At 43.5% G+C, this 27587-nt stretch overlaps 1 protein-coding gene across 4 annotated transcripts in view; it reads left to right on the top strand.

Moving 5' to 3' along the window:
* Positions 1 to 27587, top strand: part of DCLK2 (doublecortin like kinase 2) — a 185837-nt gene that overhangs the window by 135939 nt on the left and 22311 nt on the right. For all 4 annotated transcript variants that reach the window (XR_012754158.1, XM_075347971.1, XM_075347964.1 and 1 more), the window contains 6 exons: positions 2295 to 2441; positions 8771 to 8904; positions 9834 to 9911; positions 13592 to 13688; positions 15111 to 15191; positions 24181 to 24294. Coding sequence is in view for 3 of the 4 variants with exons in the window: in XM_075347971.1 (XP_075204086.1) it covers positions 2295 to 2441; positions 8771 to 8904; positions 9834 to 9911; positions 13592 to 13688; positions 15111 to 15191; positions 24181 to 24294 (651 nt within the window). In the remaining variant the exon portion in view is untranslated. The remainder of the gene's footprint in view (positions 1 to 2294; positions 2442 to 8770; positions 8905 to 9833; positions 9912 to 13591; positions 13689 to 15110; positions 15192 to 24180; positions 24295 to 27587) is intronic.

Here is a 27587-nt window from a genome sequence, read left to right as displayed (position 1 = left end):
GGTGTCACACATAACAAGAGCGCTAACGGGATCGCTACTGCGTCACAGAAACCGTGCATCAGCAGCGATCTCGCTAGTGATCTCGCTATGTGTGACGGTACCTTAAGAGGGTTGTCTGGTGACATTTTTACATTTATCCACAGGATAGGTGATAACTTGTTGACTGGTGGTGGTTCATTATGCCTGCAGTATTCATGCCCGACCTGCCGCTCCAATTATTCCATATGGGGCTCCCAAGAGCAGCACTCAGGTTTTTAAAGAAGGGAGCAATGGTCGGGCGTTCAACCTGTTGTTCCATTTTATAACGAGCATATAGTTCCCTGTCAAGATAAAAATTCCCCATTCTGCTGATCCGTGGGTGTCCTATTAATGAACAATCTCTTTTCATTGAACAACCTTTTTAAAGGGAACTGGTCAGCTGCAATATGCACCCAGGACCACAAGCGGTTCTGGGTGCATATTGCTAATCCCTGCCTAACTGTCCCTGTATACTCTAGAATAGATAAAGAGATCTTTAGAAAAAGTATTTCTAAAGATTGTTTATAATATGGTAATGAGTGCAGGGACTAGTCACAATGGCATTATATCCCCCAACGAGTCCACCCTCTTAGTATGTTAGTACACCCACAGGATCGTGCTAACATGCTATTCAATGCAGCATCACCGGCGGTGACGCGCGTACCTGTGTCCGGTGTGACCGCTGATCTGAATGGCAGTCACTTCCGGTCATGCGCAATATAAAGCCAGATGTATGCATCCCGGCTTCATAGAGGTCTACAGCGCATGACCAAAAGTGCCCGGCATTCATATCATTGGTCACAGCGAACACAGGTAGGCACGTCACCGCCGGTGATGCTGCATTAAATAGCATGTTAGCACGCCCCTGTGGGTGTACTAACATGCTAAGAGGGTGGACTAGTTGGGGATATAATGCCCTTGTGACTAGTTCCTGGCCTAATTAGCATATTATAAAGAATCTTTAGAAATACTGTTTCTAAAGATTCCTTTATATATGTTACTAGATACTGGGACAATTAGGCAGGGAGTACTAATATGCACCCAGGACTGCTTGTGGTTGTGGGTGAATATTGCACCTGACAGGTTCCCTTTAAAGTGCATTTACTATGACCAATAATCAGGATTCAGTGTTCCTAGGAAGGCTTGTTTCACTATTTTTGGCCTGACTGAAAATGCTGCCAATCACCCAATGATCAAGGAAAATACTAGTTCTTTAGGTGAAATAATTTTGAAGCTTGCTTAAAAATTATTATTCTTGGCAGCATTTCGTCCTGAGTATAACAATCGTTCTGTACACATGGAAATGGGGTCGGCCTGTCTAAACAGGCTGTTAAATGGCCACCGATTGGCTTGTATGTAGCTGATCAGCAGTCATTTAACAGCCGCCAATGACCAGTTTTAACGCTCCTTTACTGTAGGATGAGATGAAGTATTGATGTCTATATACAATACCCATAATAGTACTGTTAATGTAACCCTCTAACATTTGATAAAAATTATAAATGAAATATGATTGTAGGTGCCATGGACCACCTGGTCCTTCAAAGAACACCACAGAAAAAAATCAATGTATAGATTTTTGTGTTTGTTGGACCAATGTAACACACATTTTGGAAAGAGTAAAGATGCATTTACCTCGTCAGTTTTCTGCCCATAGTGATTTAACAATATAACAGGTTATTATTAGCATCACTTCCTCTGTTTACAAGGGTAGATGATGCCCCCGGCTTTGATGTAAGGGCCCGCGTGAACCATCCAATCAGTCACTAAACTAGCATTTTGCTCATTTGTTTGCAGATTTGTATGATGTTTATAGGGCCAATGATCTGGAACAAGCTGCCTTATTCATGCTTGTTCATTTTTTTATCACCTTCTGGAAAGGGGCCTTAAAGCAATTTCAACTACCATCGTTTGGCTGTCTTAATGGCTTCTGGTTTGAATATGACAGATCCATTATTGTCCTTTTCATGGATCCTTTATTTTTTTTTTTACTTCCCCTGACATGTAATAAGTTCACCAAGGTTTCGAGCAGTTTATCATTCATTTATGCAGTCCAGTATAGAATGTACCATTAATCTTTTAAACACATTTTTGATCTGAGGTAGTATATACCGCTTAGCAAATTTATTGTATACTTTGTCTCTAGTGACTGGTGAGGTTCTCAGCACCCAAACCTTCACCAATTACAACCTCTGACATCACTTTTGTTTTTAAGAATATCTATTTTGAAATATTATTATATTTATGTTTTACAATCCCATTTTCTATATGACTAGGGTGGAGATCTATTTGACGCAATCACCTCTTCAACAAAGTATACAGAACGAGACGCCAGTGCAATGATATACAATCTTGCTAGTGCTATGAAGTATCTACACAGCCTTCATATAGTTCATAGAGACATCAAACCTGAAAACCTACTGGTAAGCTAAAAATGAAAGCACTTCATCCGGTACTTGAATCATTTTTTTTTTTGCATGGAAGAGCATAAGACATCCAAACTCATAATCTGGCACTAATATTTGCAGCACCCATATGTTGAATAGTTTGAATGGAGATGTCCTAAACATTGAAATAATCTTGCAAACATTAGAATTTGGAATATGTTTCTTTAAAGGTAAAAAAAAAAAAAATTAGAACACACATCTGGACCTGGCATTGAAATATAAATGTGAAGGTTCAGTGTTTTTGCTCTGCAGATCAGTGAATACCCCAGAGGTTACTCTTAAATATCCTAACAAAATGCATTAATAATAAAGGGTTACTCCCATCTTACAATTCAATGGCACATTGCCAGCATAGGCCATCGCATTATGATCAGTGGGGTCCAACCAATCCTCAAATTGGTTCAGCTATGCTCCTGGCCATTGGCTATGCAAGGAATTCCAGCAAGGTCCTACATAGACTCCTCACCATTGAAATTGCAACACCAAGAAAGAAAAGTCGTGGAATTATGAAATTCACAGAATGGATAGACATGTTAATGAAATGCAACAAACGATGAAAAAATAGAAACAACATTTTCAAAACATATCAATTAATTCTCTAACGTGTATTAGTTCCACGTATAGGAATACATGCACTTAGATGCTGTCACAATTTCACCATTCACGGTGTCCTAGGAACACAGCTCAGCTGTCCTATTGAATCAGAGGTGTGCTGGGCAGTCAGTATTGTTAGTGACAGTTCAACCACCCAATCAGAGGCTGGGATATTCTGGGTTGTCAGTATTGTAAGTGACAGCCCAGCTGCCCAATCTGGCCAGGTCTGATGAGTTTCCTCTGGGTGTCACACAATCAGAATAATTGCCTAGCTATTTAGCTGGCTGACAATGGTCAGACTATTTCCAGTCATAAGCTGGGTTCACACATAGCGACAGCGACAACAACGTCGCTGTTATGTCACCATTTTCTGTGACGCAACAGCGACCTAGTAAGTCGCTGTTATGATTGCTGCTTAGCTGTCAAACACAGCAGACGCAGCAGTGATCATAATGACACGCGTCGCTGTGGAAGCCATGCTCCACTTGGTAACTAAGGTAAATATCAGGTAACCATTACCCGATATTTACCTTGGTTACCAGCGCACACGCTTAGCGCTGGCTCCCTGCTCTCCTAGCCAGCGTACACATCGAGTTAATTACCCAACGTGTACTCCAGCTCCGGCTACGTGTGCAGGGAGCAAGCGGTGTGCTCTCACGCTGCCAGTGCCGGCTCCCTGCTCACGTAGCTGGAGTACACATCGGGTAATTAACCCGATGTGTACTCTGGCTAGGAGTGCAGGGAGCAGGGAGCCGGCAGCACTGGCAGCGTGAGAGCGGCGGTGCTAGTAACTAATGTAAATATCGGGTAACCAAGGAAAGGGCTTCTTGGTTACCCGATGTTTACCTTGGTTACAGCTTACCGCAGGCTGCCAGACGCCAGCTCCTGCTCCCTGCTCGCTTCAGTTCGTCGCTCTCTCGCTGTCACACACAGCGATGTGTGCTTCACAGTGGGAGAGCGATGAGCAAAAAAGCAGGACATTCAGCAACGAGCGGCGACCTCACAGCAGGGGCCAGCTCGTTGCTGGATGTCACACACAGCGACAGCGACGGGAACTTCGCTACCACGTCACAGAAAATGGTGACGTAGCAGCGACATCGTTGTCGCCGTCGCTGTGTGTGACACCACCTATACCTTTGCTTGGTGGTGTGTATATCTAGCTCCTATTGTTCTACTATTCTGATCCTTGTTGTCTGACCTTGAACATTGCCTTTTGACTTTTGCCACACTGAATGATAATGGAAATGCAAATCATCAAAATCTGCTGAAGCCAGCTCCCTTTCCAATTGCCAGAAATGCTGCAGGCCATGATACTAAATTTAGGTTACACAAGCTGGCCAGAGAAGCATGAGCATTTAACACCTTAATCCCTAGAGTAGGACCAGTGGAACATTCAATCTAAAGGCATCTTCATGGCATTGCCCACTTGGTCTCCACACAAATCTCTGGCTATCATTGTATTCAAGACAAAAGCTGGTCTCATCACTGAAAAAGATAGACCTCCATTCCAATCTTTGCTGTCCATCAGGAAACCATGTAGGCAATGCCATGAAGAGGACTTTACAAGGAAACATCACACTGGTCATACATCTGGGATTATGTTGTGGGGTGGTCACACATCTGGGATTATGTTGTGGGGTGTTCATACATATGGGATTATGTTGTAGGGTGGTCACACGTCTGGGATTATGTTGTGTGGTGGCATAATGTATGGTAGCCAGACCCCTCTAGTCTTCATTCTAGGTACAATAACAGGACGGCGTTACATTGATTTGTTCGTGTAACCAGTGGTTTTGCCATTTATCCAAAGTGTTCCAGCAGCTGTTTTTCAATACAACAATGCCACGGCACATGTTTCTCATTCTACTGTGAACAGCTTTCTTGACCTAAACGTCCTACCATGGCCTGCAATTGCAAAGGGAGCTGCCAGCAGCGGATCTTGGATGATTTGCTGAAGTGCATTCAGTGAGGTAAAACATTCCTCAATCATTAATAACCTCATTGGTAACAGCCCTGGCTTTAAGTGTGTGTATTTCTGCATGTGGTGTTTATACTCATTATTAAATAAATCAAGATATTTTTGAAAATTTAGTTTTAAAATTTTCATTATTTGCATATTATTAACATGTTTATCCACCCTGTAATTTCCAGAATTCCATGACTTCCTTTTTGGAGTTGCAATGTTTAATGTTGAGGAGTTTATATGCATGGGAGTGTTCTGCCATTACAGAGCCGTCGCCCTGCAGGAAAATGCCAGTAAAGAGCTTGTCAGATGGGAATAATCATTTTAAGTCATGGGCTGAAAGATTGCACGTTTAAACTTGTAATAGGATTTATACTTCACATTAGAAAATAAATACATGAAAGAGGCGTAACTAAACAATTCATTATAAACTGGCATCCATGTATGACAGCTGTGAGCTGATGTTAGCAAGAGCCTACAGTATGTGTATTATTTCCTTTGCTGTTCTAATTGCAGCTCCAATCTCCTATCCCAATATAAAGCTGGTGTAATTATAATATTACCAAATACCTCCAATTAGAAATGTAGTATAGTTCTCAAGATTAGCTGTGTCACTTACCTCATGTGCAGGGCATTGCAGCTTAGGTATCCTTGGTTAAGTGGTTGTAACCATGGATACCTAGGCTGCACATGAGGTAAGGGACATAGCTAATCAGGAGAATATACTACTTTTTTTTAATTGGAGGTATTTGCTAATATTATTATTACACCTACTACATAGTGAGATAGGATCTTGGAGATGCCGATTTTTCAGAATTTTAGTGCAATTGGTGACAAATTAAAAAAATATGTCATTGTTTCACTGTTATGCGGGCGTCACACGGTACGATCTATCGTGCGATCGTATGAGCGATCGTACCCGCCCCCGTAGTTTGTGCGTCACAGGCAATTAGTTGCCCGTGGCGCACAAAGTTGTTAAACCCCTGTCACATGCACTTACCTGCTGAGCGACCTCGCTGTGGGCGGTGAACATCCACTTAATGAAAGGGGGAAGGACATTCGGCGTCACAGCGACGTCACACAGCGGCCGGCCAATAGAAGCGGAGATGAGCGGGACGTAAACACCCTGCCCACCTCCTTCCTTCCGCATTGTCGGCGAGAGCCGCGGGACGCAGGTAAGCTGTGTTCATCGTTCCCGGGGTGTCACGTGGAGCGATGTGTGGTGCCCCAGATACGATGAACAACCGGCACCATTAAAAATAAACAATTTTTTAAAAATAAGCGACAAGTACACGACTTACGATTTGTAAGCGATTCTGCGTCGCTCGGAGGTGTCACACGAAACGACGTCGCAAATGATGCCGGATGTGCGTCACGAAAACCGTGACCCCCGACGATGCATCGCGCGATAGCTCGTCTCATGTGACGCCCGCATTAGGTTTGGAATTGTGTTCCATCATATTAGTCCTACAAAATCCCCACACAAGCCCTGAATTCATTGTACCTATTACTAACCTCTCACAGTCTTAATAAATTCATGTGTTGTGGTTGAATCTCTCATCTCTAATAGAGCTGAGCGTTGTTACTGCTGCCATTTCTCGTGAAGGTTAATATGTGAGCCCTTTATATTACCAGCTGCAGCAGACACTATATGAATATATAAGCACTTGACGCAGACGTGGGGTTATTATTGCAGTATGTGGCTTTTCTGCAAAACACAAAATCATTTGATTTATCGAGGTCCTGCTGTTCTCCAGGCCTGACTGCCGATCTGTGTCCCGCTGTATTGGGCAGTGTGAACAGATTGCCTTTTAAGCAAATAATCACTTGCTTATTCTTGACAATGTTATTTTTACAGAGTTGTACAAGGGTTTTCATATTTTATCATGACCTCTGATTAATGTTTTTCTAGACATAGCGTGATGTGATTGAAACATGTTTCTTTAATAAGCACGGGTTGTATTAAGTACTAAACTGAAGGGACAGTCTATAAGAAGATAACTGGCATTAATGGGAACTAATACCATTTTATAGATAAATCCTAAATGGATTATTTATAGAGACCAAGCCTGGGTTTATACTCTGTGATTGGCATTTTAGAGTATATGGGAGGGATTTTCTAAGCATCATTTCAATTATACAGCATTGATCTCCTGAAGTAGTCTACTTAGGAGGACCTTCTAATCCATGTATAAGCTAATTAACTGTTACATTGTTTATGTTAAACATGCAAAGACCAATATAAGACCTCTTACTGTCAAAATAAATGTGTAAGACTGGGGTCTTGGAGGGACTTATATTGCAGGACACATAGGGAACTATGGGTAAGCTTCCAGCCATATGATGCACTTTTTTGCTCTTTGGCTGATTTCTACCTCTCCTGTGCACTTTACTTTCAGCGGTGGGTTGGTAATGCCCTTATTATAGTATTAATTATATCCTGCTGCTATACTTTGTTGCTGCTATTTGCATGTGCACTTTATACCCACCCTATCGATATATGTGTGTCCTGTTTTTATGGTGTTCCCTTTTATCTTGGATTTCTCTCTGAGTACCCATTTGTTGTTGTATAATATAATATGTGTCTAATAAATTATACTTTGCATTCAACTTTGGTGGATTTTTGACTCACTCTTTATATAGGCTTATAGTTGTTCCTGAGTCACTACCTATCACCATTCTTTGTCCTTGGTGTTGTCTAGAGGTATATGCTGGGCCCAGATTTTCTGTGACCCTCCACTCCATCTCCTCTTCTGTTAGTTCAGATGTTGTTAACATCTTTTCTGGAAGATGTTGACTGTGTTCATTAAAATACGTCAGCAACCAGCACAAATTCAATTTGGCGTGTCAGTGTTCTAACTTTCTAAAATCTCAAATAAATTTAAACACTCCACAAACATATTCTTCAAATAGAAATATTTTGTCTAATAAAGTGCAAAAATACCGTGTGGAAAGACATATATAAAAACATAGTAGTGTGGTATTGCAGTGTACAATATATGTGATCAGACAATCGCAATTTAAGTTCCCTATCGGGACTACAAAATACAGTAAAAAGAAAATTTAAAAAAAATGAAATAAATGATTGTATGGAAAAATTTTATTCACCCTCATTTACCAACATTAAGAAAAAACAAAAAAAAACACAAATGGTACAACAAGCTATGACAATCTACCAATCAAAAGTGGAGTCTCAAGTCTACTGCTCCATTCAGACAGCTGTATTCTAGATCCACCAAGGATTTTTTGAGGGAAACATTTGACCTGATGGGATCCAGTTCTATTGGCACTTTATGTATCATACAGTTACTGAGCCATATTATGGCATTTGTAATGAATAGGGATGATCGAATATCACAAATATTCGGCAATATTCGACGAATAGGTCGCCGCTATGCGAATATTCGATGCGCAATGTAAGTCTATGGGAAGCCCAAATAGTTGCTATTCGGGTTTCTCATAGACTTACATTGCGCATCGAATATTTGCAAATAGTCGAATAGCGGCGACCTATTCGTTGAATATGGGCGTAGCCGAATATTTGAGGTATTCGATCATCCGTAGTAATGAAGCCTAACTATGTGCAGTGTCTCAGGTTCAGTAATTTGTTGTCTCTTATATGAGTCAAATAACAATGGAAACTTTTAAAGCATTTTATGTGATCATATAAATAAGACCTACATCAAACAGAGATTGCACTAATTATTGTATTTCTTTTTTTATTAATATATTCTTTTTTTTTGTTAAGGTCTGTGAATATCCTGATAAAACAAAATCTTTAAAGCTTGGCGACTTTGGATTGGCCACAATAGTAGATGGGCCGCTCTACACTGTCTGCGGTACCCCAACTTATGTTGCCCCAGAAATAATTGCAGAAAATGGGTACGTTTAGTAATGAGTCACATATCTATTACATAATTCAAAGAGTATTTTACTAGGGTGACTGCATGCTGTCTGGATAAAATGTGTGGATGTGAGATTCTCACTACACCATAGGTACATCAGGGTTGACAACATAACTTTATATTTTTCCTGGACGGCTTATCAAAAAATCAGAGACATACAATACATTTTATGGACACATTGGAAAATCATAATAAATTATTGTGATTATAAGTGATCCAAGTCTGCAGCCTATAATTCTGATATGAAAACACCAGCTGTATACTATAAAAGTATAACAGTCAAAAGCTGTATTTTTTTTCACCAACACCATAAAAAAAATTTACGGACAAGGCAAAAAAGCGCCTTGTTTTTATGGACTATCCTGAAATTTCTGGAAGTTTAGCAACTCTGAGTACAGTGGTGGATACAAAAGAGGGTGAATGTGTAAGAACAGAATATGGACCTTTATGGTAGCCCTTTTGTGCGGCTGCACAGGTTGCACCTATGGTATGTCCTCTCCTGCATGGGTTTAATTACCAGGGTGGCTGACATAACAGCTGCTATCCTAGGGGACCTGTTCCATTTAGAGTTGGCATAAAATTGTTGTGAGAATGGAAGAGTATCTAAAGATCCTTCGTAGACCGAGGAATTTATGAAAATAAACATTCATTAAGCTTGAACCAAATGATGTTCTGAACTGATTTGCTCCTCAAGGTGGTCATGGTAGTCTTTGGCCCTATGTTTACTTATTGCTCCCAACATATAAGGTGCCTAGATTCAGCCACAACAATGTATAAAAGGGACTAAAATAGTAAAGATGTAATCAAGGACCCAAGTGTATTTGATCCACAGTACATCTATTATTCTCATGGTGATAGCTGCTTAAATAATTTTGTAAGGGTCTTTATTTTATCTTTTTCCATTAGGTACGGTTTAAAAGTTGATATCTGGGCAGCTGGTGTGATCACATACATCTTACTCTGTGGTTTCCCACCTTTCAGAAGGTAACATTTTTTTTTCTCTGTGATAATACAGTGTTATGATTGAATTAGCAATGCTTTTACACATTGTATATCGAGATACTACCTTTTCACAGAAATGTTTATAAAATGCATACACTGAAAAATATTTTTATTTGCTGTACTACACTGCGTGCAGAATTATTAGGCAAATGAGTGTTTTGATACTTTTTATACATGTTGTCCTACTCCAAGCTGTATAGGCTTGAGAGACAACTACCAATTAAGTAAAGGCCGCTTTACACGCAACGACATCACTAACGCAATGTCGTTAGGGTCACAGAATCGTGACGCACATCCGGCCTCGTTAGCGACATCGTTGCATGTGAAACGTAGGAGCGACCGCTAACGAGCAAAAATACTCACCTTATCGTTGCTCATGGCTCGTTGACATGCTCCTCCATTCCCAAATATCGTTGCAGGAGGCAGGTTGTTCGTCGTTCCTGCAGCAGCACACATCGCTATGTGTGACACCGCAGGAACGAGGAACCTCACCTTACCTGCGGCCGCCCGCAATGAGGAAAGAAGAAGGTGGGCGGGATGTTCGTCCCACTCATCTCCGCCCCTCCGCTTCGATTGGGCGCCCGCTTAGTGACGTCGCTGTGATGCCAAACGAACCGCCCCCTTAGAAAGGAGGCGGTTCACTGGTCACAGCGACGTCGCTGAAATTGCCAAACTTTTGAAGCGTGATCACCAAACAATCAAGCATTTCATGGCAAATAGCCAACAGGGTCGCAAGAAGCGTGTTGGGCAAAAAAGGCGCAAAAACACTGCCCATGAATTGAGGAAAATCAGGCATGAAGCTGCCAGGATGCCATTTGCCACCAGTTTGGCCATATTTGAGAGCTGCAACGTTACTGGTGTATCAAAAAGCACAAGGTGTGCCATACTCAGGGACATGGCCAAGGTAAGGAAGGCTGAAAAACGACCACCTTTGAGCAAGAAACATAAGATAAAACATCAAGACTGGGCCAAGAAGTATCGTAAGACTGATTTTTCAAAGGTTTTATGGACTGATGAAATGAGAGTGACTCTTGATGGGCCAGATGGATGGGCCAGAGGCTGGATCAGTAAAGGGCAGAGAGCTCCACTCCGACTAAGATGCCAGCAAGGCGGAGGTGGGGTACTGGTATGGGCTGGTATCATCAAAGATTAACTTGTGGGACCTTTTCGGGTTGAGGATGGAGTGAAGCTCAACTCCCAGACCTACTGCTAGTTTCTGGAAGACAACTTCTTCAAGCAGTGGTACAGGAAGAAGTCGGTATCGTTCAAGAAAAACATAATTTTCATGCAGGACAATGCTCCATCACATGCATCCAACTACTCCACAGAGTGGCTGGCCAGTAAAGGTCTAAAAGATGAAAAAATAATGACATGGCCCCCTTGTTCCCCTGATCTGATCCCCATAGAGAACCTGTGGTCCCTCATAAAATGTGAGATCTACAGGGAAGGAAAACAGTACACCTCTCGGAACAGTGTCCGGGAGGCTGTGGTGGCTGCTGCACGCAATGTTGATCGTAAACAGTTTAAGAAACTGACAGAATCTATGGATGGTAGCCTGTTGAGTGTCATCATAAAGAAAGGTGGCTATATTGGTCACTAATTTGTTGGGTATTTGTTTTGCATGTCAGAAATGTTTATTTCTAAATTTTGTGCAGTTATATTGGTTTACCTGGTGAAAATAAACAAGTGAGATGGGAATATATTTGGTTTTTATTAAGTTGCCTAATAATTCTGCACAGTAATAGTTACCTGCAAAACAGATATTCTCCTAAGATAGCCAAATCTAAAAAAAAAAAAACACTCCAACTTCCAAAAATGTTAAGCTTTGTTATTTATGAGTCTTTTAGGTTGATTGAGAACATAGTTGTTGATCAATAATAAAAAAAATCCTCCAAAATACAACTTGCCTAATAATTCTGTACACCGTGTATTGTCAAAGCATTATTACATAGTAATGAGCGAATAGTAAATATTTGTGTTTGGATTATTTGTAACAAATTACTATTCCAGTTTTCGTTACGAATAACAAACCTGATGCAAGTCAATGGGGAACCCGAGCATTTTTCTGGGAAATCTTCAAGAAAAATGACTTGCATTAGGTTCGTTATTCATGACAAATACCAGAATAGTACTTTGGGATTAGTTACGAATAATCCAAACATGAATAGTTACTATTTGCCAATCACTGATTACTAGCAACATTGATGACCTTATCTAAGCATTCAACAATAGTTGAAAAACATTAGTTGTATAATCCAGAATTCAATTGTACCTTATTTTATAGACTTTAGTGGTAAGTGATGGGTTACGGTACCGTCACACTAAGCGATGCCACCAGCAACCTGACCTGGCAGGGATCGCTGGAGCGTCGCTACACGGGTTGCTGGTGAGCTGTCAAACAGGCAGATCTCACCAGCAGCCAGTGACCAGCCCCCAGCGACGCGTGGAAGCGATGCTGCGCTTGGTAACTAAGGTAAATATCAGGTAACCAACCCGATATTTACCTTGGTTACCAGCGCACACCGCTTAGTGCTGGCTCCCTGCACTCCTAGCCAGAGTACACATCGGGTTAATTACACGATGTGTACTCCGGCTACATGTGCAGGGAGCCTGCACTGACAGCGTGAGAGCGGCAGACGCTGGTAACGAAGGTAAATATTGGGTAACCAAGGAAAGGGCTTCTTGGTTACCCGATATTTAACTTAGTTACCAGCGTCCGCAGAAGCCGGCTCCCTGCTCCCTGCACATTCAGTTGTTGCTCTCTCGCTGTCACACACAGCGATCTGTGCTTCACAGCGGGACAGCAACAACTAAAAAATGGCCCAGGACATTCAGCAACAACCAGCGACCTCACAGCAAGGGCCAGGTTGTTGCTGGATATCACACATAGCAACATCGCTAGCAAGATCGCTGTTGCGTCACAAAAGTCGTGCCTCAGCAGCGATGTTGCTAGCGATATTGCTTAGTGAGACGTGGCCTTTAGTCTTCTGCTGGATCCTTCAGGCACATTGTTGTTTCACTGCCTAACTCTAAATATCGCACAAATGTTACAATAAAGCTTTGCAAAAATTCTAGGTGGCATCACTCTTCATCCAGCATCAAGGCTCTAAAAGAGGTCATTCTTGACAAATGAAAAAAGATTGATGTTGCCAACTTGTTCATTCTATGCCTTGAAGACTTCGTGCCGTCCTCAATACTCATGGTGGACATACAAAATACTAGATGTAGTGGTTTCAGGGAAACTGAAGATTTTGTAATTATTAAAATTACTTTCATGTACTGGGTTCAAAAAAATGTTCTATGAAATTCAGTTTTGTGAAAACTTTGAAAATTATTTTTGGATTCAGTGAGATATTTATTAAAATCATACTTTTCAAAGGGGGTGTACTTATTTATACTGAGCATTGTGTGTTTATAGTGATCTTATGTTTTCTGATCATATATGCCTTAGCGCAGAATCAATTTGGAGACATTTCAGAGCTGATTAGTCAGATGCATTACTTGGAATCAGTGAACTGTCCCGATATATAGACAGAATTAATATCTTCAATTTAATGGTGATAGTGACATTAAAGGACAACTTAGTGGAAATAGCCCTGTGCGTAGAGTTGGAAATGCCATGACCTTTCCCCAGAATGATGTATCATTTATTTTCTTTGCAGTGAGAATAATCTACAGGAAGATCTTTTTGATCAGATTCTGATTGGAAAGCTGGAATTCCCATCCCCATACTGGGATAACATTACCGACTCTGCAAAGGTTGGAGTTTCATATATTGTATTTCAGATGAAGAAATGCTACTGTGAATATGGCGGGTGATCTAAGCAGGATAGAATAATAATTTTGTATAAAGATTTTTACAAAAATGCTCTTCTAAGTCAGTATATTGTGTGTGCAAGATCCAGTCTCTAGCCTCAGTCACTTATATCATGGTTGTCTGCTTATGTAATGTGACATCCATGGCTTCCAGCGATTGGATGTCTAATGTTTGTGAGGGGCGTAAAGGAGACTGGAATGGTAAAAGACCGCTGGTTTGTCATCAGTAGTTTTATAACGAGCATTTTAATTGGGGCACCATGTGATTCCATAGTGTGCAGAATCATTATTATGTAATAATGAGATATTATCTAAGGGATTCCAGGGAATGGTAAACTAAAGGTTTATATACTTCTATCTCAATTTTTGTCATTTGCTATTACATAGAAAGCTCTACACTTCAGTGGTTTGTCAAGTAAAAACATTAATCATCTAACTATACGTATTTCCACTGGGACCCTCACCAATCACAAGAACTGGGGTTCCAAAGTCCCCTGTGTGAATAGTGGGTGTGCACATGCGTTGCAACCACTCAGTCCATTTCTATGGATCTATAGGAGCAATAGTGCATAAACCTAACTACACAGTCACTGAATTGAGCTGGACCTGCATGAGGACCAACGATTCTCACAGCGGCTTTGTGAATGGTGTGAATCCAAAGTAGTTTGACCCCTAGTTATCATATATTTTTCACCTATCCTGTGAATCTGTAAACACTGTATTTTTATGAGACCATTCCTTTAATGTTTAATTGTCTCAGTTTCATAGTTGATAAGATTGAAAAAGACACAGGTCAAGTCCAAGAAGAATCTAAACCTTTCCACTCGAATAAAAGTATGTAATGTCAATAGAACAGAACAAAACTGCAATCCCTAGCACAACCACTAGGTAAATGGTATCCTCAGTTGATAGCCAGTCATTAGTATAAGCCATCATAGACTCTCGCCACCCGTGTCTAACAGTTTTAAAATCCTAGATAACCCCTTTTTAAGTCTTGACAGCGCTTAGTAGATTGTAATAGGCTCATTATAATATGGTATAACATATAAAGTAATAATGATTATTACTTATTGATAGTTTCATGGGTTGAAGGTAGATATATAATAAGTCCATAGAGTTTAACCTATGACTAAATTGTTGATCCAGAAGGCGGCAAAATCCCCATGAGGCAGACATTAATAGCTCTGTATTAGGGCAAAAACATCCTTCTCAACTCCACAAACAGGTCTTAATTAGTGATCATCATGGACATCTATACATTCCATTATCATTCAATACGTGTCCGTACAATGGCAATCAAACATTGCACTCTTCACACAGTATAATCAGTATTGTAAAAAATTAATAATAATGCTTTCTTCCTAGGAGCTGATCAGTTGCATGTTGCAAGTAAATGTAGAAGACAGGTTTACGGCAGATCAGATCCTGTCTCACCCCTGGGTATCTGTAAGTATCATCCTCATACACCCCATCTGTTTTCCCATCTTTTAGAACACAATGTAAGGTGCATAAGTTATGTAAAAGGGTTATTACCTCACTGCCTGTGCCCCTTGTTCATCATTTTCTTTTAAGGAACATTTTAATAAAGAAAATATGTCACCAGTATTTTGCTACCTCATCTGAGAGCAGCATGAGGTAGGCAAAGAGACCCTGAATCCAGCGATGTATCACTTAGTTTACTGGGTGCAGCGGTTCTGCTACAATCAGAGTTTTTAGATTTAAGAATACAGCAGAACTGAGAAATCTGTCCCCAATTATAGCGGTCCATGCTCTCTAATCTCTGTAATTGACGGGAGGTGCTGAAATATCACCACTTAGCACATGATCACATCAGAGGAACTTGACTTAAATGACAGCCAAGCCTCTGCAGTAACAGCCAGAGTCAGCATGCATGCCTCCCCTAGTTGATTAACGCTCTAGATGCCACTATCGATAGCGATTGCAGCATTTAGAAGTTTGTGGGATGGAGAAGGCTCTCTCTCTCATCCCCATCAGCTCCCGCAACAAAATTATAGAAAGCACATGGTTGTAATGGCCCCCGGAGGTCAAACAATGAACTCCTGGTGTGCCAGGTATAGAGGCCCGTTAGACCTAGCCATAGTCAGGGTCTAACAGGCCTTCAGTTAGTGTAATCTGACAGGTCTGATACATGTCTATTGCAATGCAAGAGATCAGTGATCAGAAAAATAAAAGTTAAAGTCCCAAAGAGGGTCTAAGCTGAAAAAACAAACAAACACAAAACCACAAAATTAAAAATAAAAAAAATTACACCAACAAAATAGAATGTTTATGTAAAAACCAAAGTAAACTAATATAAAGTACACATATTTTGCATCACCGCTTACAGAACTACACGATCTATAAAACTATCACACGATTTAACCCCTACAGTGAACAACATAAAAAAAATAAAATGGCAAAAATTATGCTTTTTCATCATCATTCCAAAATAAAAAGGGAATAAAATGTGATCAAAAAGACAAATGTAAATAAAAATAGTATTGCTGTAACCATCACCTTACCCCACAAAAATCATGCTGCCATACAGCTCCATCAGTGGAAACATTTTAAAAAAAGCTTTCGCTCTCAGAATATAGCGGTGCAAAAACGCAATACGTTTCTATAAAAAATTTTGTGACACAAAATGCTACCAATAAAAACTTCTACTCAACCCACAAGAATCGGATCACAGGTGAGGAGTAGATGGAGCGCTTAAAGGGGTATTCCAATCCCGAAGATCCTGTCCCAATATGTAGCAGGCATAATAATAATAATATTAGCAAATACCTCCAATTAGAAATGTAGTATAGTTCTCCTGATATAGTCATGTCTCTTAACTTATGCACCGGGTATTGCAACTTAGGTAACCATGGTTACATCCACACATATGGTGACAGTTAGTTGCTCATGGTCGTAACCATGGATACCTAAGCGTTAATGCCCGGCGCATGAGGTAATAGACATGGCTGTTATGATCTGGTAACCGTGGGCGATGACGAAAAATCCCATTAATCAGGAAAAAACAAAACCACAAGAGTAGTTGGAAACTAAGCTGACCACAATCCCCTATCTATCAGACAACACTAGAAGTAGCAGTGGGATGTTCCTAACACACCTAGACACCTCGTCACTGCCTGAGAAATTTGCTACACTTTAAAGATAGAAATGAGGAATCCTAACTTGCCTCATAGCAGTCCCCAAAGAAATAGCAAGCCCCCAACATGCGACAATGGTGATGTAAGAAAAGACAATACACAGATAGAGAATATAGATCAGCAAAGGTAAGGCCCAACTTACTAGATAGAACAGGACAGGACAGATAACTGATTGCAGCCAGCAAAAAACACTGCAAAAAAAATACTAATCTCCTGATAATAAAAAATACTAGACCTCATGGACTCTCACCCACTATATCAGGTACTCTTGTGCTAGACACTTTAAACAGAACAACAGATATAATAGAAAGAAACAAAATCACAGAACAAATAATCTTCTAAAGTACAAATAATCCAATCATGAACCGAGAGCAAGCTCCCTTTCTTGCTGGAAGAACTGCCCTGCTCACAGAAGCAGAAAGACAGATCCTCACATACAAGAAACCAAACACAGAACCAAATGGAATATGCAGAAACACTCTCCAGTGCAAATCCAGCAAGTAAGCACAGGAACTGTGAACTTATTTAAAGTAGATTCAGGCACCAAATAAATAGGAAAAACAGACGAAAAACCTCCCAGCCATCTTCAGAAGCAGGCAGGAACATTTATCACCGCCGACCGCCAGTTACAAAATGCTCTCCTAAATAAACTAGGGTGATCAGCAATAGGATTTCCTGGATTCCCAATTAATTCCAACACCTGTCTGAATCACAGATTCAAACTCAGCTTCATTACCATTTTTGGCCACCAGAGGGAGCTCCACACCAGTATCCAGTCGGATGACATTCACAACACATGGCTATATCAGGAGACCTATACTACATTTTCAATTTAGAGGTATTTGCTAATATTATCACACATACTGTATATTGAGATAGAATCGTGTAGATGAGAATACCCCTTTAATTTCTGCCTCTGTGTATATCGGACTGATCTCAGTTGACATCCGAGTGCAGGCCGATGTTTGACACGCACCTATAGACTATATGGCTGTACGTAATCCGAATATCAGAGCCACTCGCAGAATGCTGTGATCGTTTTTTCATGCCGGTTCGACATGAGAGAAAACTGGCAGAGCTGCACTGCTCCACAGTATAACACTTTCTTTGTCGCTCCATTGGGAGACCCAGACAATTGGGTGTATAGCTTCTGCCTCCGGAGGCCACACAAAGTATTACACTTTAAAAAGTGTAACCCCTCCCCTCTGCCTATACACCCTCCCGTGCATCACGGGCTCCTCAGTTTTATGCTTTGTGTAGAAGGAGGCACACATCCACTCATGCTCCCATTTTAGTCAGCAGCAGCTGCTGATTTTTTCGGTTGGAAGAAAAGAGGGCCCCCACAGGGCCCCCGGCATGCTCCCTTCTCACCCCACTGAGTCAGCGGTGCTGTTAAGGTTGAGGTACCCATTGCGGGTACAGAGGCTGGAGCCACATGCCGTTTTCCTTCACCATCCCATAGAGGCTCTGGGTGAAGTGGGATCCTAACCGGTCATCCAGTCACTGGGACCGGGCTCCCTCCGCAGCCCCTGTGGGAATCTGCCGGACCGGAGACTTGGTATCATCAGGGACAGGGCCCTGCATCCAAAGGTACTCTGGGTCCCCATGGGGACAGTGCATGGACCGCTGGTGTCACAGACGCCGCAGCTGCGGCTGTTTTTTGTGACGACCGGGACTTCCGCGCCGACCGCGCCTGTTTTTCGGCCGCGGTATTAAATTTAGTCCCCGGCTTCATTGCGGCCTAGTACATAACTCCCGCCCCCGGGCCTGCCAGTCAGGGGTAAGGGCGGGACGGTCGACCTGACGTCGGCAGTGAGGGCTGGAGCATACTTTAGGTTTCCTCCCCCCCCTCACTGATCACTGTGGGGCACCAGATTCCCGCACTTTATTAGTCGCCGCCCACGGCTCCCTCCTCCCCTGAGAGCTCCGGCAGCCATTTTTTACACACTCTGCCGGTGGAGGATTTCAGGAACGAGTTCTGAAGGACGGATCACAGCTCTGGGAGACCTAGGCAGGGAATCTGGTGGACACACACCGCTTTGAGCGGTCGGTAAGCCACACCGGTCACCCGGTGCTGGTCCCCCTAGGGTGCCGGAGTATATATATATATATATATATTTGTATATATTTTCTCTGCTCAGCCGGGTTGTTCTGCTTTTGGCTATATACCCTCAGTGATCACTCTCCTGGGAGACAACAGCATGTCGTTCACAGGGAGCAAGGGCGCTAAGGCAAAGGGTTATTTTGCAACCTGTACCTCTTGTGCGGCCATGTTACCTGCAGGTTCCACCTACCCTCATTGTGAGCAATGCTCGGCCCCTGTTGCACTTGCTCAGTCGGAGCCTCGGGCACTAGGGGGACCCTCGGCTCAGGCAGACCCTCCTGCTCCCCCTGTCCAGGCGGCAGGGACAGAGTTTGCAGCTTTTGCTGAGAAACTCTCTGAGTCGCTTTCACAATCCATGGCTCAGTCTATGGACAAATGGTCTGCCAGGCTACTAGAAGCCTTGCAGTCCAGACCGGTCCTTACACAGGCCCCGGGCACTGTTGGATCATCGCCTCCAGGTCCCTCTCGGTCTGCACCGCAGCGTGCTCCCGGGGTGGCCCCTAGGTCTCACGTGGAGGACTCCGGCACGGACCACAGTCCCAGACCGGCTAAGCGGGCTCGCTGGGAATCTTCCCCGACTTCCTCCCGCTGCTCGGGGTCTCAGCTTGAGGACTCTCTGGAGGATGAGGCGGACGTCGCAGCTCAAGGCTCTGACCCTGACGTTGCTCTCAATCTTGATACACCTGAAGGGGACGCCATAGTAAATGACCTTATTGCGTCCATCAACCAGGTGCTAGATCTTTCTCCCCCAACTCCACCTATAGAGGAGTCGGCTTCACAGCAGGAGAAACACCAGTTTAGGTTTCCCAAACGTACACGGAGTGCGTTTTTCGATCACTCTAACTTCAGAGATGCTGTCCAGAAACATAGAGCATTTCCGGACAAGCGCTTTGCTAAGCGCCTTAATGACACACGTTACCCCTTCCCCTCTGACATAGTTAAGGGTTGGGCTCAATGTCCCAAGGTGGATCCTCCAGTCTCCAGACTGGCGGCTAGATCTGTAGTATCAGTGGCAGATGGCTCATCGCTCAAGGATGCCACTGACAGGCAGATAGAGCTCCTGGTGAAATCCATCTATGAAGCCACAGGTGCGTCTTTTGCCCCGGCTTTTGCAGCCGTGTGGGCACTCCAAGCTATCTCAGCTTGTCTGTCTGAGATTAATGCGGTCACACGTACCTCTGCTCCGCAAGTTGTGTCTTTGACTTCTCAGGCGTCGGCTTTTTCGTCCTACGCCATGAACGCCGTCCTGGACTCTGCTAGCCGTACAGCGGTGGCATCCGCTAACTCGGTGGCAGTCCGCAGGGCCATGTGGCTACGCGAATGGAAGGCAGATTCTGCTTCCAAGAAATTCTTAACCGGTTTGCCGTTTTCTGGCGACCGATTGGCGAACGATTGGATGAAATCATTAAGGAATCCAAGGGAAAGGACTCGTCCTTACCCCAGTCCAAACCGAAGAAACCTCAGCAACGGAAAATTCAATCGAGGTTTCGGTCCTTTCGGCCCTCAGCCAAGTCCCAATCCTCCTCGTCCAACAGGCCACAGAAGGGCCAGAGGAACTCTTATGCGTGGCGGTCTAAGTCACGCCCCCAAAAGACCGCCGGAGGCACTGCCTCCAAGGCGGCCTCCTCATGACTCCCGGCATCCCCGAACCGCATCCTCGGTCGGTGGCAGGCTCTCCCGCTTTTGCGACGCCTGGTGGCCACATGTCCAAGACCGATGGGTGAGAGACATTCTGTCTCACGGTTACAGGATAGAGTTCAGCTCTCGTCCTCCGACTTGTTTCTTCACAACATCTCCGCCCCCAGCTCGGGCCGGCGCACTTTTTCAGGCTGTGAGCGTCCTGAAGTCAGAAGGAGTGGTGATTCCCGTTCCCCCACAGGAACATGGTCACGGCTTCTACTCCAACTTGTTCGTGGTGCCAAAGAAAGACGGATCATTCCGTCCCGTTCTGGACCTCAAACTGCTCAACAGGCATGTGAGCACCAGAAGGTTTCGGATGGAATCTCTCCGCTCTGTCATCGCTTCGATGTCACAAGGAGACTTCCTAGCATCAATCGACATCAGGGATGCTTATCTCCATGTGCCGATCGCACCCGAGCATCAACGCTTCCTGCGCTTTGCCATCGGGGACGAACACCTTCAGTTCGTGGCATTGCCTTTCGGCCTGGCGACAGCCCCACGGGTCTTCACCAAGGTCATGGCATCTGTTGTGGCGGTCCTACACTCTCGGGGCCACTCGGTGATCCCTTACTTAGACGATCTCCTAGTCAGGGCACCCTCCCGGGAGGCGTGTCAACACAGCCTGACCATCGCTCTGGAGACTCTCCAGCGGTTCGGGTGGATCATCAACTTTCCAAAGTCCAAGTTGACACCAACCCAATCACTGACTTATCTTGGGATGGAGTTTCATACTCTCTCAGCGATAGTCAAGCTACCATTGGACAAACAGCTTTCACTGCAGACAGGAGTGAAATCTCTTCTTCGGGGCCAGTCACACCCCTTGAGGCGCCTCATGCACTTCCTGGGGAAGATGGTGGCAGCAATGGAGGCAGTTCCCTTCGCGCAATTTCATCTGCGCCCACTCCAATGGGACATTCTCCGCAAATGGGACAGGAGATCGACGTCCCTCGACAGGAACGTCTCTCTTTCCCTTGCAACCAAGACGTCACTTCAGTGGTGGCTCCTTCCCAACTCTCTGTCGCAGGGAAAATCCTTCCTGCCCCCAACCTGGGCTGTGGAGCGGTGTTTCTCCACCACAGGGCTCAGGGAACCTGGACTCCGATAGAGTCCTCCCTGCAGATCAATGTTCTGGAGATAAGGGCAGTGTATCTAGCCCTAAAGGCGTTCCATCGGTGGCTGGAGGGCAGGCAGATCCGCATACAGTCGGACAACGCCACGGCGGTCGTGTACATCAACCACCAGGGCGGTACGCGCAGCCGTCAAGCCTTCCAGGAAGTCCGGCCGATTCTGATGTGGGCGGAGGCCACAGCCTCCACCATCTCCGCAGTTCACATCCCGGGCGTGGAAAACTGGGAAGCAGACTTTCTCAGTCGTCAGGGCATGGATGCGGGGGAATGGTCTCTTCACCCAGACGTGTTTCGAGAGATCTGTCGACGCTGGGGAACGCCGGACGTCGATCTCATGGCGTCACGGCACAACAACAAGGTCCCGGCCTTCATGGCACGGTCTCTAGATCACAGAGCTCTGGCGGCGGACGCGTTAGTTCAGGATTGGTCGCAGTTTCGACTGCCTTATGTGTTTCCTTCTCTGGCGATGTTGCCCAGAGTGTTACGCAAGATCAGATCCGACTGTCGTCGCGCCATTCTCGTCGCTCCAGATTGGCCGAGGCGGTCGTGGTACCCGGATCTGTGGCATCTCACGGTGGGTCAGCCGTGGGCGCTTCCAGACCGCCCAGACCTGCTGTCTCAAGGGCCGTTTTTCCATCTGAATTCTGTGGCCCTCAACCTGACTGTGTGGCCATTGAGTCCTGGCTCCTAGCGTCCTCAGGGTTATCTCAAGATGTCATTGCCACCATGAGACAGGCCAAGAAGCCAACGTCCGCCAAGATCTATTACAGGTCTTGGCGGATCTTCTTGTCCTGGTGCTCTGATAATGGTTTTGCTCCCTGGCCTTTTGCCTTACCCATTTTTCTTTCATTCCTTCAATCCGGAATGGACAAGGGTTTGTCACTGGGCTCTCTCAAGGGACAAGTATCGGCGCTCTCAGTATTTTTTCAAAAACGCCTGGCAAGGCTTCCGCAGGTCCGCACGTTCCTGCAGGGAGTTTGCCACATAGTTCCACCCTACAAGCGCCCGCTGGAACCCTGGGACCTTAACAGGGTGCTGACGGCTCTCCAGAAGCCACCTTTCGAGCCACTGAAGGATGTATCTTTATCACGTCTTTCGCAGAAGGTGGCATTTCTAGTGGCAGTTACCTCACTCCGAAGAGTGTCGGAGCTTGCAGCGCTGTCATGCAAAGCCCCCTTCCTGGTTTTTCACCAGGATAAGGTGGTTCTGCGTCCTGTACCGGAGTTTCTCCCTAAGGTGGTATCTCCTTTTCATCTCAATCAGGATATTTCCTTACCTTCATTTTGCCCTCATCCAGTTCACCAATGCGAAAAGGATTTGCACTCTTTGGATCTGGTGAGAGCACTCCGTTTCTACGTGTCTCGCACGGCGCCCCTGCGCCGTTCAGATGCGCTCTTTGTCCTTGTCGCTGGCCAGCGTAAGGGCTCGCAGGCCTCCAAGTCAACCTTGGCTCGATGGATCAAGGAACCGATTCTTGAAGCCTACCGTTCTTCGGGGCTTCCGCTTCCTTCGGGGCTGAAAGCCCATTCTACCAGAGCCGTGGGTGCGTCCTGGGCATTGCGACACCGGGCTACGGCTCAACAGGTGTGTCAGGCAGCTACCTGGTCTAGTCTGCACACTTTCACAAAACACTATCAAGTGCATACCTATGCTTCGGCAGACGCCAGTCTAGGTAGGCGAGTCCTTCAGGCGGCGGTTGCCCACCTGTAGGAAGGGGCCGTTTTCGGCTATTTGTTATTGAGGTATTCTTTACCCACCCAGGGACTGCTTTTGGACGTCCCAATTGTCTGGGTCTCCCAATGGAGCGACAAAGAAGAAGGGAATTTTGTTTACTTACCGTAAATTCCTTTTCTTCTAGCTCCTATTGGGAGACCCAGCACCCGCCCCTGTTCCCTTCGGGCTGTTGTTCTTTTTGTGTACACATGTTGTTCATGAATAATTGTTCTTTTGGTTCATGGTTTCAGTTCTCCGAACATCCTTCGGATTGAATTTACCTTAGACCACTTTATAAGTTCCTCCTTCCTGCTTTTGCACCAAAACTGAGGAGCCCGTGATGCACGGGAGGGTGTATAGGCAGAGGGGAGGGGTTACACTTTTTAAAGTGTAATACTTTGTGTGGCCTCCGGAGGCAGAAGCTATACACCCAATTGTCTGGGTCTCCCAATAGGAGCTAGAAGAAAAGGAATTTACGGTAAGTAAACAAAATTCCCTTCTTTCCAAATGCTATACGATAAAACATCCAATACCACTTGTCTTATACACTCATGTCAGCAAGTGCTTTTAGAGAATTTCTAGAGTATAACCTATGATTAAGTGTGAGTCAGTGTGGGAAGCAGTGATACATTTGATTACATTTGCTTTTTATACAGGATGATGCCTCACTGGGGAACAATATGCAGGTTGAAGTCACAGGTAAATTAAAGCAGCATTTTAACTCGTTACCCAAGGACAATAACACTACAGCTGCGGTGTCTGTGATCATGGTGAGTATGGTTCATGCTCTGCGGTGGTACAGATTTCCTAGCTTACATGTAAAAGAACAATGCAATTACCATAACTTGGATGTGATTTCTGTGTTACAATTTTCTCTTTAGCAATTAAACATACCCTTCAACTTTATGAAACTTCAAACTGATATTTTAGATTTTACAGCAGATATGGCCAAACTTTTCCAACATGATTCTGTAACGTTTATAATAAATTCTCATGTGATAGCTCATAGAAAATGACTCAGAATGTTACTAATACAGGGTAATTGTAAAAGATTCATCGGGTTTTGCATTCATGTTACTGCAAAGATAGAAATTTCACCTGTTTATAATAACAACATATAAAAAGATCACATCTCACAGTTTGTAACTTTAGCGGGCAGACTCGCTTCTGACTCACCAGGTGGAAGGACGGCATCAGATCCCAAATGGCGACTATGCAAGAGACAGTATTTTGTGTTTTAGAGTATAAGAAGTGTAAATCCGTTATTACCATACAGCGAGCGATCCGAAGACCGTATAAAAGTGACCCACTTCATCAACAGAGCATTCTGCGGTGATATCGAAAATTTAAGGACAAAGGATGTTTGTTTAAAGAGTTAGGCTATGTTCGCACGTAGCGTAATTTCATGCATGTATACTGCATCTAGCACTGTAGCATAAATGCATGCATCCTGCGTCCCTTGCACAAGCTATGAAAATTGTGCATAATTCGTGCGCACAATGCTTTTTTGAACGTAGCATTTTGAGAGTCAAAAATTTGATAAAATCTCTGCTTTCAAAAATGCAGCATGTCACTTCTTTCATGCGCTTTGGATGCTGCTCCCACTCTGTCTATGGGAGAGGCAGCATCCAGAGCGCATGAAATCGGCATCTATTCTGCAAACACACTGCATCCATTATGCAGTGTTTCTGCAGCGATTTGAAGCGCACATGCACTGCCAAATCGCTGCAGAATTTGCAGCATGGACATGACACAACGTGCACACATAGCCTTACTCCCATCTCCAATATCTTCTTCCAATATGTAGTAGGTATAATAATAATAATAATAATAATAATATTAGCAAATACCTCCAATTATAAATGTAGTATAGTTCTCCTGTTGCTTACCTCATGTGCAGGGCATTGCAGCTTGTATCCATGGTTACAACTACTCATATAGTGACAGTTAGTTAGTTGCTTTGGTCGTAACCATAGATACCTAACCTGCAATGCCCTGCACATGAGATAAGCAACTTAGCTAATCAGGAGAACTATACTACATTTTTAATTGGAGGCATTTGCTAACATTATTATTTTTACACCTACTATATATTGGAATAGGATTCTGGAGATGGTAATACCCCTTTAAACATAAAATCCCCGGAGGACCAAGTGTTACAGGCAAAACAGTTTTGAGAAACCTTTACAAGTAGCCCACAAAAATTAACGTCGAGCAAGTCGTGAACTTGGTATTCCTCAGCCGACTGGAAGATTCTGCGACGGCAACTGTGTTAGAAACCATATTGCTTACAGCTATGTCAACATTTACGGCCAGCCGACCACAGTATCTGATATCAATTATATGCCGCTCCAATGACCATTGATGTGGACATGCTTATGCTTGTTTGGGTTGAATTGGATTACAGCATAAATGTGTGTCATGTGACAAAAGGAGGACACATAGAACATTATGTGCTAAACTTGGAGAGTTTATGTTCGTTATTATGTGCCATTCACTATTGTGCATGTAATACATTTTGAAATATACCTGATGAATCTTTTATAATTACCCTGTATTGCCAATGAAAGTAATAGAAAAACATGATCCCATGAACATTTCCTGGTTACAAAAAAAACAGTAAAAATGTTTTTAAATGAATGATAAAATATAGCAGAAGAAATACAGTATGAAAGCCTTACACTTACGAACATCCCACATATGGCTTATATCAGCATCAGAAACAATCCCTCTGGATTCTGGTAACATGCTCAGCAACTGTATAGTTTAAGTTTATTATGTAGTTATTTAATATTAGGAAGTTTTTACATTTTTTTTATGAAGGGTTCTTCCAAGTGAATAGAAGGTGCAGAGACTAAAAAGACCCACCTAATTCACAGAAAAAAAAATGAAGTGGTGCTTTTCCACAAAACATCTGTGTGAAACCTTTGGTAAACGCCACACTTGTTTTTTGTTTAGTCATTGTGGGAGTTTATAGATTTTATCTTGGTGGATTTTGTTTATAGTTGTTTTTTCAGCTTTTATGTGATAAAAAAGGGAATCATTATTCGATTCGAAGTTCTGCCGCAATTCAATGTACAGTATTTTGCCTTTCAATTCTTCTCCATTATCAACATTTCTGTTTACTGTCAATTGAAATACTATGCCCCAAGAATGACAAAAGTATTTTGGTAGTCATACCTCTATAGGTTAAGCAGAAAAAATATATTAGCAAGCTGTCAGAGCATCAAGGCTCCTTCAGGCTAAATTACAAATAAATAAAAGAATTGGCCTACATTAATTAATTTCACTAATAAATTTGAGAGGATAGCAGATGAGAATTTTTTTTAAGTCAAATGGATACATTTTGAGCAATTGTTTAGCTGTTTGAACTTTTGGTACACTAATTAACACTTGTAATAAATGGGTCTAACGGTATGTGCACATGTTGAGTATTTGGATGCAGACATTTCTGCATCTCATGGCAGGAAAAATGCAGTTCTAAAAACGCCTGTTTTTCTAGCATTTTTGGACACCAGTGAATGCTATAGAGATAAATAATACATAGGCTGAAGTCACACTTGCGTGTGGTTCGTGAGAGGATCACATTGCCCAGACCTGCCACTGGCTTTTCTGAACCAAGCATGTCAGCTGCATAGAAATACATGAAGCTGATAGGCTACTGTCAAAAGAGACAGCGGCCGGTCCGGACAATGTGATTCGATACTTCTCACATAGCGAGATTGCTAGCGAGATAGCTGCTGAGTCACAGGTTTTCTGACGTACCAGTGACCTCATCAGCGATATCACTGTGTGTGACACTAAGCAGCGACCTGGCCCCTGCTGTGAAATCGCTGATCGTTACACACAGTGCTGGTTCATTTTTTGCTCGTTGCTCTCCCGCTGTGAAGCACACATCGCTGTGTTTGACAGCGAGAGAGCAACGATCTGAATGTGCAGGGAGCCGGCATCTGGAAGCTGCGGACGCTGGTAACCAAGGTACACATCGGGTAACCAAGCGAAGCGCTTTGCTTGGTTACCTGATATTTACCTTGGTTACTGGCGTACGCCACTCTCAGGCTGC

Source organism: Anomaloglossus baeobatrachus, chromosome 1 (genome assembly GCF_048569485.1).
Source record: "Anomaloglossus baeobatrachus isolate aAnoBae1 chromosome 1, aAnoBae1.hap1, whole genome shotgun sequence".
Classification (NCBI taxonomy): Eukaryota; Metazoa; Chordata; class Amphibia; order Anura; family Aromobatidae; genus Anomaloglossus; species Anomaloglossus baeobatrachus.
The sequence above is the reverse complement of the archived record's forward strand: the minus strand, read 5'-3'. Positions and strand labels throughout refer to the sequence as shown.